At 41.2% G+C, this 15,039-nt stretch overlaps 2 protein-coding genes across 3 annotated transcripts in view; one reads left to right on the forward strand and one right to left on the reverse strand.

Moving 5' to 3' along the window:
- The window catches only part of LOC308089996 (relaxin receptor 2-like), a 231,202-nt gene that overhangs the window by 49,128 nt on the left and 167,035 nt on the right, over nucleotides 1-15,039 (forward strand). The window lies entirely within an intron of this gene.
- On the reverse strand, nucleotides 9,583-11,649 carry LOC308090058 (terminal uridylyltransferase 7-like; the record flags this gene model as incomplete). The annotated part of the gene is made up of 1 exon (XM_080435089.1): nucleotides 9,583-11,649. The coding sequence occupies one exon, from the start codon at nucleotides 11,647-11,649 to the stop codon at nucleotides 9,583-9,585; it is 2,067 nt and encodes a 688-aa protein (XP_080291215.1).

Consider the following 15,039-nt stretch of genomic DNA (forward strand, 5'->3'; position numbering starts at 1 on the left):
TCACTATCCGTTAATTAACCGGATAATCCTATCAAGTAACCGGCTGGGGAAATAACCGTTACTGACATCCCTATTTTGTACTTTTACTCAAGTAATTTTTTTATTCCAGACTTTTACTTGTAACGGAGTATTTCTACATTGCGGTATTGATACTTTTAATTAAGTAAACAATGCGAGTACCTTTTCCACCACTGCACCAGTGCTGCTGAAACATTTTCATTTCAATGTATTTTGCCGCAAACCTCCATCTGAAAAGATTCTGTGCCATGCTTGAACCCCCATAAGAGAAGAGTTGTCAAGACTTTCCGAAATGTTTTCGAAAAATAGCAGCTCTACAAGCTGTGTTGCATTGTGATGCGTCGTGAGCTTGTAGATTGCCAATTCGTTTTTTTCTTCTTTTTTTTTTATCCCACAATTTTGCAACCCCATTTTCTTCACCCAGTGCCAATTGTCTAAGTAATTCTGGGCACTACACTCCCTCTGCCCGCCTAGGGAGAGCCCAGAGCCGAGCTCATGCCTCCTTCAATGCATGAGAGCTAACAAGCCTTCTTATCACCCGACAGGGGAGAGTTTCCCTGGTTGGACGTAGCGAGTGGAAGGAACACGTTATTCCAACCAGTTCCTCTCCCTTCCATCAGGCGCCCCGGCTGACCAGGGGGAGGCAGTATAGAGACCAGGATTACTGCATGTTTTTGTGAGGGTACCTACCGTACCCTAGGGCAGTGGTTCTCAACCTTTTCAGGCTGTGACCCCCCAAAATAATCATATTTGTACTGGGGACTCCCATTTTGTTTGACTCTGTTCCACAGATAAATATTGTGAAAATAGCAGATCTACAAGCCATCTCTTCTCCTTCTTCCTCCCCTCTGTCTGTCTCTCTCACACAGTGGTTCTCCAACTTCACATTTACAACTCTGAGTGAGAGTGCACAAAACACAAATGGGACCAAATGGACCTGAATCAGTTATCTATGCTCAGCATAGCATAGCATAATCTATGCTAGATTATTTTTTATTTTATTTTTATTTTTACTTTACACCCAGTGCCAATTGTCTATGTAATCCTGGGCACTACCTTCCCGCTGCCAACCTAGGGAGGCCAGGGCGGAGCTCATGCCTCCTTCAATGCATGAGAGCCAACTGACCTTCTTGTCACCTGACAGGGGAGAGTTTCCCTGGTTGGACGTAGCGCGTGGAAGGAACACGTTATTCCAACCAGTTCCCTTCCCCTCCAGGCGCCCCGGCTGGCCAGGGGGAGGCAGTATAGTGACCAGGATTACTGCATGTTTTTGTGAGGGTACCTACCCGCTAGGAGACACGGGGAGAACATGCAAACTCCACACAGAAAGGCCCTTTCGCCAACCCCACCTAGGGTATGGGCACTGATGACGCGGAGGAGAGAACACACCCCCAGCGCCCACAGCGTCCCCTGCGGGAATCGAACCCAGGACCTTCTAGCTGTGAGGCGACAGCACTACCGACTGTGCCAAAGACATCGCCTGCTTGTCGAGGTCGGAGCGCTAAAATATCAACGTTCGGCCAATCAAAGAAAAGCACACGCACTGGGAGGACGGGATCGACTCCTGCCCGAGCCAACTTTCTTCAACTGTGGCTCTGCTTGCTTGAAGCATATATACTGTACATATAATGTAACATACTCTTGTATTCATTGCGTCTGTCATTCTAGACTTACAATTGATGAGATGATCAAAGCATTAATAATTACCACGAGCCTCCGAGGGCACGTTGAGCCACGAGTTCAACGATGCTTGTAGGCAGCCAATAATTAAAGTAACATTAACATTAACCTGATCAAAGCAGACAAGAGCTTTTACTGGCTGACTTAATGTTCCTGCATGGTTTCTTTCCGACATACAGCTAAACATTGTCCAATTTTCTATTAAGTGTATAGCCTACATTATATTTTGGCTATATGTGATAAGAAGAAGAAGTGTAATAAAATTGTAGAGTGTGATTGTGAACGCTTTCCCGTGTTGTTCAAACGTCTTAATAAAGTGTGCGCACGAGATCCTTATGTTATTCCCACAATGACATCCTTATGAGAGCCTATATACTCACCTTTACGCACGGTGGATTTACTTGGATTATGCGATATAATAGCCTGTGCGACAGTGTGCGTCCATCCTATTCTTTATTATGGTAAACGAATTGATGCTAATATTATAATACTAATAATTATTATTATCGTTTTGTCCTTGTTGGTGTACAGTTGGTTCTGGTTGCAATGGATACAGTAGCTGTCGGGCCGGGCGCACAACGGCCTCTCTCTCTCTCTCTCTCTCTCTCTCTCTGCTAATTCTCAACGAAAATCTGTGATTCTAATTTTCCTATGATCACCAGAAGTGAGAGTGTCAATTCCTTGATCAAATATGTTTTTTTTTCAAAGGAAATCAAAGGCTACAGCTTATGGAGCCAACATCGGTATAGTGTCCAAGCGTCTCAGAAAGAGTTTTCACCGCAACATAAATCTCAGGAAATAAACAACGGATTACAATAACATAACATTCCGTATAATCAGTAACATGTAGGTGATACCTATGTCTAAAGAGTTATTGAAAGCAATCAAAGGCTAGATCAAGCTTAGAAAGCAAACATCGGGTAATATCCGACGCTACGGCAAAGTTTATTTTCATACAATAGGCCTATAGATTACATTATTTCAATATAATAAAAGTAAATAGAAAAACAACATTTCTGGGTCCAATTTTTGTAATAGAGAGGAATGGTCACATATTCCCACCTATAAACATGTTTTTGCCCAATGCTGACAGCTGGTCAGCAGGTGGTGTAATAAAAATGTAGAGTGTGATTGTGAACGCTTTCCCTAACCCTACCCAAACTGTTAGTTATGTAACATATAGGCAAACTCATCATTGAGCAATAAAAGAATATTCATGCTTATAGCCTATACTCTACTTAATGTCAGGGTAGCAGCATGATGTGCTTAGTAGCCAATACATTTGTATTTCTCATTCAGAAAACATTAAAATTGACGTTGAGATTAAAGCATTAATCATTCGACATTTGGCTCTGTACTTGTTTTTTTGCCACCAAACTTCTTAACCAAAAATAGCATATCTACAAGCTGTCGCAGCATGATGCATTGTCAGCTTAGATCGGCTATTTTCAGTGAATGTAGGTTACCCCGCAAAATAGGGATGCTGGTATAGCGTAAAAAAAAAGAAGAAAAAAAGAGAGATAAACTGTTCTATATCACATGGATTTGGCGGACCCCCTGTAGTAACTACGAGGACCCCCTAGGGCCTAGGGGTCCCGGACCCCTGTTTTTTACATCATATCAGACGGCAATTTATTTTGTTAACTCTGTCTTGCCTGTCTAAGTGACTCTATAGGTAGCCTACATTATATTTAGCTTAATATAATGTTGACACTATGACGAACTCTTGTTTCCCCTAACCTAACTATAATGTAACTGTAATAAATAGCCGACATTTTGCAATCGTGTCATTGTTATCCAAGTTATTGCTAGTAATCAGTGGTGGAAAAAGTACTCAAACTTTTTACTTAAGTAAAAGTATCAATACCGCAATACAGAAATACTCTATTACAAGTAAATGAAGACAGCATGGCTACGTAAAATTCACGAGGATATGCAAATGAGCCATGCGGTCTTACTTAGCCTACCACAAACAGCAGATCGCAGCATGACGCATTGTCAGCTTGTAGATCGGCTATTTTCAGTGAATGTACCCCCCAGATGCTGGTTATAGTGAGAAAAAAAAAGAAGAAGAAAAGAGAGAAAATCTCAAATAGATTTGGCGGACCCCCTGTACTGTAGTAACTATGAGGACCCCCTTATGAAGACCCCTGTTCTAGGTTAACATATGCTATGGTTTAGAACATATGATTTAAACCATAGCATGTTACCCTAATATATTGTTGATACCCTAACTCATAAACTCTTTTAGTTATGTAGTGATAGCCTACATCATTGTGAGCTTATAGATTTGCTATTTTCAAATGGCTGAAATGTATATAGGGCTGAAGTGGTTAATGTATGTTCTGTAATAATAATCCAAATGTACAACTTAACTTAAGTTTTCAAATAATTGTAGTGGAGTACAAGTATAATATTTGCCTCTGAGATCAGATTTAGTGGAGTAGAAGTAAAAGTACTGAAAATTGGAAATACTTGGAAAACAAACGCCAGCCATGGATCATATGACGGTCATATGTTACAGTCATGGATGAACTTCAACCTGGTGTTTGCACTTTCTCCCTTTTTGCTCCATACATCTATATACACGTTCATATTTCAAAAATAAAGTGCTTAGCTCATGGCCACACATGTTACAATTATGTACGGGCCCTCAATAAGTACCCGTATTTTCCGTATTATTCAATAAAAAGCCACCGATCGGATTAAAATATCCGATCGGTGGCCATTTTCTCATAGAGTTATAATGTACCAGAGTGCAATACACCTCCCAGCCGATAGGGTCACGTAGTTGAAAGCATATGAAGAAAATAAGGGGAAAATGGCCACCAATCGGATTAAAATACTTTTTATTTAACAATTCAGAATATTCGGGTACTTCTGAGGAAACGTACATAATTGTAAAATCTGTAGCCATGGGGTAAGCACTTTATATTTGGAATATGAACGTTCATGTAGATGTACGGACCAAAAAGGGAGAAAGTTTAAATACCAAGTTGAGCTCATCCATGACGGTTGGTCACGATATGACAGTCATGTTTCAGGGCTATAAACTCATACATGATCGGTTTTGCTGTTTTCAAATACATTACCCACAATAAATAAAATACTGGAGCACAGCCTGGGTACTTTGAAGGCAGTAAGCTAATCAAAATAGAAAAGATTGTAACTTCCTCTTGCAATGAACAGCCAACTAATTTCCAAATGGACTGCAGGTTATGTAAAAAAAAACGAATACAATTACTAGATCATGATGTACCATGGAATGACAAAAGAACAAGCTGACAAAGTGTAAAAATCAATCAAATCAATCTTTATTTTTATTTTATTTTTTATTTTCTCTCTCTTTGTGAGAGAGAGACAGACAGACAGAGGGGAGGAAGAGAGGAAGAAGAAGAAGAGAGGGCTTGTAGATCTGCTATTTTCACAATATTTATCTGTGGAACTGAGTGAAACAAAGTGCTGGTCCTCAGTTCAAATATGATTATTTTGGGGGGTCACGCCCTGGCATCCCTTATTTCTATTTATTTAATTTCACAAGTTGTCATAAATGGCATAAAATAATGGAGCTCATTAAAAGCTTGTAGATCTGCAATTTGTTGCTATGAATACAGGTGTGGCTTGAGATTTTGACTTGCCCATTGGTGTGGCTTGGGCACAAAAGGTTTGAAAACCACTGCAGTATAGAATATTGGACTGGAAAATAAGTGTTCTCATGAAGCTCTCGATGACCGATTTATTGATGTTGCACTTTGAACTTTGAATTATTATTATTATTTATTATTTGATGTATATAACTTGAGTTGAAAAACTTTGTTTGAAATAAGCTTTTCACTTTGGAGTGAAACAGAGCCATAAATGTCCATTCAAAAGCAGTTTTTATTTTTTTATAAACAAGTATTGTTTACATGACTGATGTCAATGAAGGCGCAAAATAAATGTCAAAGACTTTTGAAATCATTTTATGCATCTAAAGTGTGTCTTTCACTAAAATGCTCATAACTCTGAATCTAAAGAAAAAGGGGCTGTTTATGGTGAAAACAAGCTGTATTCAACTACCTCTAGCTAAAAAACGGAACATGCTATCAACTCACTTTTTCTTTAGATGAAAGAAGAGATTCTTTGTTTTTGAGTCATAGCACAAAATATTCTGTGGGTCCTCAAAGATGAGTCAGAATGGTCAAAATTCCTGGCACTGGCTGATCCTGTTATAGAAAACCCTCTGGCAGGCAATGTGTTAAAGTACCAAAAGTATAAAAGTACTCATTATGCAGAATGTCAGATTTATTTCACAAGTTTTCAAATGTATAACATTTATAAAAATCATTGGAAAATAGCTTATCTACAAGCTCACAATGCGTCGCGATGCGACACATTGTGAGCTTGTAGATCGGCTATTTTCAAATGGCCGAAATGTATATAGGGCTGAAGTGGTTACTGTATGTTTTGTAATAATAATCAAATTCTACAAAGTAACGAGTAACTGAAGTTTTCACATAATTGTAGTGGAGTAAAAGTACAATATTTGCCTCTTGATATGTATTGGAGTAGAAGAAGAAAAGGCCCCCCGGCCCCCCTTATTACGGTGCCACTGAAGAGAGTACTGATTTCAAAGACATAATACTTACAACAATACAGTAGATTGGGCACTCAGTCGACCATCAAGACTGTGTGGAAGAAGAAGAAAGGGAATGCAACCAAGTGAAGAGCTGTGGGAGGCAGCTATAGATGGATACAATAGAATGCTTTCTACCACTTATTGTGCTTGTTGGGCTTATGAAATTCAAAAGCTCCTCAAAGGGTTCATTTCTCCAAGTCAAGACTATCTGAAATATATCGTGTTTTGAGGTACTTTTACTTACTGGAGTATTTTAAAATGTCAATACTTTACTTCTACTCCGCTACACCTCAGAGGCAAATATTGCACTTTCACTCCACTACAATTATTTGAAAAGTTTAGTTACTAATTACTTTGTAGATTTTGATTATTATTACAAAACATACATAAACCACTTCAGCCCTATATACATTTCAGCCATATGAAAATAGCCGATCTACAAGCTCACAATGCTTGTAGATCTGCTATTTTCAAAAAATATATATACATAACGAGTACTTTGTACTTTTGGTACCACAAGTCCATTTTGATGCCAATATTTTTTTTAAACTTTTACTCAAGTAAATTTTGAATTCCGGACTTATACTCAAAGTATTTCTGCATTGCAGTATTGATACTTTTAAGAAAAAGAATTGAGTACTTCTTCCCACCACTGCTCTTTCCCCTCCTATCTGTGCCTTGGCTTGGTTCCCACCGTGCCAGTTTTCCTCGCTACCAGCGCCTGCCTAGCCTGGCTCCACCCCCTGAATCCTTTGCCTAGCATTCAGGGTCTGGTGACGCTTTCGAAGGCGGGTGTTTCTCGGTTGAAAATCTGTACGACGAATCGGGATCGGGACAATCCAGTATGAACCAATCGCGTTGGTTCATAGTGGAGTCCCACTTTGGCCACGCCCCCATCTCAGAACTCCGCTGCATTGAGAGGGCTTTCAGACTGAATAATGGAGTGAAACGAAATGAAAATTCAGGCTGAGTGTCAGGCTAGCGCCTGCCAGCCTCATCCGTCTCTTTCTGACCTTCTTGTGGTCCACGTTTCCGATGTGGTCCGCTCATGTTGGCTCAGGTGTCATTCGTAGCATTCTTGTGTAGACGCCATCTAGGGCCTGCTGTAATACTGTTAGAGGCAACAAGTCTCCAAAAAAAGGCTTTAGTGTTTTTTAGACACTGTATCTACCCGAGGTACAAAGCACAGCCGTTGTTTTTTCCACCATTGTCTTTTTTTTTTAATGGATGGTTGTCTAAAAATATTTTACTGCAAAATAGTGGTAAAAGTGATACTTTTGGGTAAAAAAAAACAGACTTTTGGTTAAAAGGTTAAAGCTCTGTATTGTGAGAGTAATCATTGCTAGTGTTTGTTCAGTAACCGGGGTTTCCCTGCCCGCTCCACCTCATTAATAAACGTAATACACATTTGCAGAAGGATCGCCAATTGCATCCAATCAGGAGAGAGAACCCATTTATTTGTTCAATAATCACCTCCATTTTCACTAGATTTCACATCTCTCCGGTTGAAATGAGTATCCCAAACGGAAAATGTAGTTTATTATGACTAAAATGCTAGAGAGATGGAGAGACCTCTGTTACTGGGAGGTAAAAAAAGAAGAAAAAACGTAACACTGTATAGCAGTAATTACTAAGGGAATATGCTATTTAACGCTTAAACAAAAAAAAATGTAATTTACAGTAGCTTTAATCTGACTTATCGCATGTATCTCTGGAAATAATGATCAGAATGTCACCAAATGTGGCATTACATACTGCAAATCAGCGATTCCCGACCTGTGTGCCGGAGCGCACTGGTGGGCCATGAGGATGTTGCAAGTGGGTCCCAAATAATTGGCAAAACAGTACGATTTGAATGATAATATAACATTAAAATATTAAAAACATGATTTTAAAAAAAATCCAGAGCTACATTAGTTCTAGTGATCCAAGCCGAAACACAATCGGCGTTTACTAAATTACTAAATAGTGTTTAAAATATTATATTCATTAGTCTCGTGTACCCTCGGTGGTCCCTGGACCGACGTCGAGTAACAGCGGGGTTGCAGTACCATATCAAGACCTCCATAAGAGAAGATTTGGCAATATTTTACATTCTTCGAAAATCTAGTGGGTCTACGAGCTGACAACACCGTCACGACACATCAGCTTGTAGATTGGCTATTTTTGAATAGCTGGAAAAAAAAAAGTGTTTAAACTGTTCCTCATTTTTTGCTGGGGACCCCTGGAACCCCCTCAAGGACCATTGTGGGGGACCCCACTTTGAGAATCAGTATTGTAGGCAGATCAAGCTCTTACAGAGAAATACTGTACCATCATGACAAAAAAACAGTCATCTCAACATTTTGGCAAAGTTATTTCAGCCCGATCCAATCCCATTGACTTGCACTATAAAATTAAACACTAAAAAAAGATGTAACTATAAAACATTTTTGAAAAAAGAATTCTAGAGGAGATAATAAATTGGTCAACTTGGCGCTGGTCATTCCAGCGATTTGCGACATTCACTCCGAACACACACACACACACACACACACACACACACACACACACACACACACACACACACACACACACACACACACACACACACACACACACACACACATTACTAAATCTTTCATGATGATATCGATATAGCATCAGTCTTGCCCAAATATGGACTTGGGACATACACACTGGCCTCCAGGTACGGTTCCAGACTTGGATCTGAGATTATCAAATCACAAACAAAAACAGAAAAAATATTTGGTGATTGAGTTCCTTGGCCTTCTGGCAGTGTGCTCAAGAGAATTAACACTGGTTCAGTGTAGTGGTTTGTGAGAGGTTTACAAGGTACATGCACACACACACATCTACGTATTTGGGCAAACACTCTACATTTTGGGGGATACATAAATGATGTGTAGCCTGCAAGCTATTTTTGTGCTTTGTGCTTTTTTTTGCTCCCACCACCACCCCTAGCACCACCAGTAGGCTCTACTTTCCCTAAGGGTTGTTTTCCCCTGGGGGTGGGGGGTTGTTATAGATAGATAAAATGTTCTCAAGCTATTAATATTCTCAATCTATTTGTGAGTTACCTAAGTGAAATACATACATACAGTATTACAAACACTACGGCTCACCCCTTGGGCACAGTGCCGTAAAAAAAACAAGACGTGTTTCTAAATGTCACAATTATGTGAACTATATTCAAGAATGTATTTCCTTTTGCCTACTGAACAAGACACTCGGAGCCCGGAGTTTGTCCTTTTCTCTAATGTTCTTCAAATGGCCTGATGAGGAGTTAGGAGACAAGAGTGAAGAGCTCTAAATTTACTGTACTTCATACAGTTCTTCTTAATGTGGGTATTTGACGAACACCAGAAACAGCGCTTCTTCCTACGCATGGGGTACTTGGGACAGTCTCTAATGAAGTGTCCGACATCTCCACAGATTCGGCAGCTCTGGCCATTGGGGGCCAGTTCTCCTTCAGTGAGAACATCAGGATCGAAGAAGTACTCCATCTCATCTGAGTATTGAGGAGGGTACTTTTCGATAGGTGTCCCAAACAACTTCCTGCCATTGATGAAAGCCTTCATAATGAAGTTGGTCATTCTCCGCGACAGGCCATTGGCCAGATTGTGACTCAGATCAAATGGATCTTCCATTACAATGTACTTGGAGGTCCACTGTTTTGTGCTTTTGGTGAGACAGGCTTTCTGCCGGATGCAGATAACATGCTCCTTGAAGTCAAAGTCTTCTGTGTAGAAGCGGAGCAGGCCAAGCCACAGATCCCCCACCGTTTCCTTGTTCATACCGTACTGTGCCCACTGCTTAGGCAGTGCTTCCAAATCATCAAAATAGTAGATGTTCCTCGAACCATCAACCAGAACTTCTTTTTTTTTGTCTCCATCATAAAGCTCCTGCAGCACAGGAATCACCGGTGGGTTTCTCTGCTGGAGGAAGAACAGGACCATGATCGAGTAGGCGTAGGACGAGAGGCTGCCACGGGACGCGTCCCCTATGTGACACATCTTGGCAAACACTTTCATGATATAGCAGAGGATCTTCACTCTCTTGTCGATAGCAGCGTATGATGCCAATAGTCGTGTGTTGTGCAGGGCCAGGGTGTTGTAGATACTGATGTCTCCTTCCAGCTCTGTGTGGACGTGGATGAACTTGACAACTGGCACCTTGGCTGTAGTGATAGGCTGGATATGCTTCAGACCTGGGTGTTTCCTCAGCAATCTTGTCAGGCTCTCGATATTCCCAATGCAGTCGCTCTCGATATTCCCAATGCAGTCCGGACCATCCGAGATCGCTTTTCCCTCCACCATGCATATATCGAGGTCACTCTGTCTAAAGCCAAAGCCATTCTTAGACGATCCAAACAACCTCAGCTCCGCCCTTGGAAACTCCCTTCTGACAAAGTTCTCCAGGTCGTGAACGATGTACTCTCTCACGTCCTTTTCCATTTTTTTGGGGGCAAAGTCCTCGTAGCATTGCTCACACACATAGTTGAGGGTTCTCAAGAATTTTTGCGTCATCGGCGGCAAGGGTTCCAGCTTGACTCTCTTGAAATCTTCTGGGCAGTCTTTCTGCAGATGACCGGAAATTTTACACAAGCTGCACACAACCATGTGGGACTTGCCTTGGGTAAACGCTTGTTTGGTGAACTCATAGCACAGGCCACTCCATGTTTCATTCTTGACTTTGAGGCCCTTTGAGGCATCTTTACCCGTGCCTCTCTCTACATGTGGGTGTGATGGAACAGGAGCCAACACATCCTCCTCTTCATCCATGGAAGCACGTGTGTCCGGGTCGGGACACGCCCTCTTCCTTGGAGGCGCTTCCTCATCAGAGTGGGGTGCTTCTATCAAGACCTCGTCCTCAAGGAAGATCTCCTCATCCTCTGTGCTCAGGCTGTCCATGTGCTGTCGGTTGAGGGCGTCCTCGAAATCCTCATCATCAGAGAGGCTGTCTGCATTCTCACACTCTTTATCAACCTCCTCTTCCATAATACATTCTTCAGATTCTTGGGTGGCAGCTTCACGTGAGTCCAAGGTTTTCCTTCGGTCTTGGTTCTTTCGTCTTCCGCCTGAGTTGTGAGCAGTGCCATCAACAGAGCCATCTGCTCTGTGATCCCTCAAGTCCTCTCCAAGTGAGTTCTCCCTCACATGCTGCTGCGAGCGCTCTTTCCAGTTGTCCTCTCGGTTGTTCTCGGCAACATGGCAATGCTGGAAGCCGTCCCTCCGTGAGTGACTGTGTCCACCCCTGGGCCTCCCAGGAGAGCTACTGGGGGGCTGCAGGACCCCCTTCTTAGGACTGGTGGTGTAAGGCTTGTAAGGCATATTACTCCTATTCCGACCTCCTGCCTTTGCATGGCGAGCCCTTCCTGACTCTTCCATGGAGCAGGTAGTATACTAAAATGTCAGTCTTTGTATGGGTTGTATGCAAAGACTGACCTTCCGTCTAGAAGGTGGAGGGACCAGTTTTCTTTTTTATGTGGCCCGTTTCTGACGACACATATTTCACCAGCGTCAAATCAGTTTAAATCATCTTTCCATTAGACTGGACACCAGCATGACGTCATTATGACATCAGCATGATGACTGCTGTTTGAAGGTTTTAATTGTCAGGCCCATTGAGAACTATTAATAATAACAATTAAAAAATAATATATTCTAAATAGTAAAAATATGAATTAATATGAATCAGAATATCCAGTTATTTTAGCCTGCGAAAATGCACAACTTGCAGAGAGGATCTCTCTGGGTACGCCCGCACAGAGAGAGAGAGAGAGAGAGAGAGAGACCAATGTTTTAGTTTTTATTATTTCAGTTGCTTTTGCTTTGGCAATTTAAACAGTAGATTACAGATCTCACCTAGCCTTCGCCAGTGATGAGCTGTGGATTTTTGAGCTAGGGGGGCTCTATTTTATGACGTCAGGTGCACGCACACGCATGTGCACATAGCTGATCAGCTCAGTGCTAGTTGAAATACTGTATTCAACATGTGATTTTTAATGTAATTGTATTTCTTATTATTTAGTTGCATTGTTAATTTGTTGTTTTTATTTTTGTTTCAATTAATTCATTATTTTATTTTCATTTTAGTTTTATATAAAAGCCCTTTATATAGATTCACCCACACATAAGTACTTAAAATAATCTGTCAACTTGTCTTTACTTGAATTACTTTTTTTAAGACTTACTGTACATTGCTTTCAAAACAGTGGTTTTTAAAACAAGTAAAAAATAAAAAATACACTTTTGCTACTCACCAAAACAAAGACGTTTTTTTTTATTTTTTACTACAGACGAGAGGCTAAACTATTCACTGTATATGGTCATGTCATAAGATCGAAAGATATTGGTTGTGTTGTGCAGCAGTTGAATGTGATCTTCAATATGGAGTTTAAACCTGACCCTATGTGTCTGATTCTGGAACTTCCTGATAATAAGATTGTAAACAAGTTCCATGGACGTTTGTTTAATCTTTCAACTTATGCTACGAGGAAAAAATATGATGTTGTCTTGGATTAATGAGAAACCACCAACAAAGAAAGATTGTCACACAATAATCATGCATTGCATGCCATTGGAATTTTTAACCTGCCTGCTACGCTCAACAACTGATGCCTTCTATAAAATATGTCTTCTCTCTGAAGGCTGAACATCTTCCAATAACACAGGCAGCACTTTGTCATTTCCTTGAAGCTTCAAATTGAGGGAATTTAAGTGCTCGGTTATGTCTGCCAGAAAAGCCACATCTAGTGCGAATGTCTTCTCACTGACATAATGCAGATCAGCCTGCTTCTTCTATGTAATGAACTCTTGAATCACCGGCAGCAAGTCCATACACTTCTCCAGTACGATGCCTCTGCTCAGCCATCGGACTTCAGCATGATGGGTCTTGATATTGTGTTTCGTATTCCTCAAATGTGCGGAATTGTCTGTGCTTAAGAGCATGACTTCTGATCAGTAGCGGCTGGTTGTGATTTTGGTAGGGGGGCTATACGACATCCATTATACTATATGATACCCATAGTTCACCCTGCAGCAACAGCATCACATTCCAGATACCAAATTACAGCAATGGCACTACTGTGTGTAGGCCTATCTATACTTTGTTATAGCAAATGCTCCACAACAACACAAGTACCCACAACAAAACAGGGGTTCCTAGCCTATAGGGCAGTGAAAGGAACAGCTCCTTCTTACCTCCGGGCTATGGTCGATGCCTACACCCCTGCCCGACCACTTCGGTCTGCCACCTCGGGGCGACTGATTGCCTCGTCACTCAAGGGTCCTTCTGGCCGATCCACACGGTCACAACTTTTTTCTGTTCTGGCCCCACAGTGGTGGAATGAACTTCCCACTGATGTCAGGACAGCAGAGTCACTGCCCATCTTTCGCCGCAGGCTGAAAACCCACCTCTTCAGGAAACACTACCCTTCCTCTTTGCCTGGCCTACTTGTTGTTAAATAGTTGTACGAACTCTTGTTTTATTGTTGTATGGTTTTATTGGATCTTGTTTAGTCGATACACTTATTTGTTTTAGCTCTTGCTCATTTGACTTTGCTATTTTGTCTCATCTGTTTAAGGAAAATAGGTAGCTGATATATTGCACTTTTACCTTAGCGCTAGGTATACTCTTGGTTGCTTGTTTTTTGCAGAAAATGCACTGAAGACCTCTGGTGATTAGTAGTTTTCGTTCCCTACCTATGTTGAATGCACTTATTGTAAGTCGCTTTGGATAAAAGCGTCTGCTGTAATGTAATGTAATGTTCCACTGCTCCAGTGAACGTTGTTTGTATGTGCAGATAGCTGCGCTTATATCATGATTATTGGTGGTGGTGGCAATGCTAATAATTTGAGCCTGGAATTATCAAATCCTGTGTTGAGGGTCACACAAGGATAGCATGCACTTTTTAAACTTTTTAAATAAGACCAGAACCAGGCAATTCATTATAAGGTTTGACTATTACAGTCTGCTTGATGCGTCATGCAGCTTTAAACATATAGCAGCCAGTGGTATTTATAAACTGAAACTCATCTTCTCCTGCAGTAGACCTCTTCCCTTGTTCCTTATCACTGCTTTTAAAGTTACACACACAGTCTCTCTCTCTCTCTCTCTCTCTCTCTCTCTCTCTCTCTCTCTCTCTCTCTTCTCTCTCCCCCACACACACACACACATAGCCTCTCCCTCCCTGTCTCTCGCTCTCTCTCACACTCACTAACTAACTCACTCACTCTCACACACAAGCAATTAGCAACCAGTACCGACAGAAATTAAATAAACACGCAAGCACATACAAACACACACACACGGATGCGCGATGGACGCATGCAGTCACGTTGACTAGCTAGGTTTCCGCTAGACAATTTTTGGGCCGGCCAACTTGACCGACAGGATTATATTTTTCCGGCCAAATAATAAATGTATCGGCCATAGTACAATTAACATGCAGCTGACAGTGTCTATGGGATGGGTGCATCTAAAAAAATTGTAACAAGTTGAGTAGCCTAACCTTTAAGTTAGGCTAAGTTAGACAAGTTATGTTAATTGTATTCATCTCTCTCCTTCCTTCTCGGTGTAGAGAAATACACACACTCTTTCTGTGAAGCCCTATTCCTTAGGGGTATGCATGCATGTTTGCAGATGCATGCACCCATTACACCTCGTTACGTTAGCGCTGCGCTCCTTTCCACTTTATCACAGATAAGATCTGTTCCAGT

The sequence above is a fragment of the Gymnoscopelus braueri genome (genome assembly GCF_963280865.1).
Source record: "Gymnoscopelus braueri genome assembly, chromosome: 8".
Lineage (NCBI taxonomy): Eukaryota > Metazoa > Chordata > Actinopteri > Myctophiformes > Myctophidae > Gymnoscopelus > Gymnoscopelus braueri.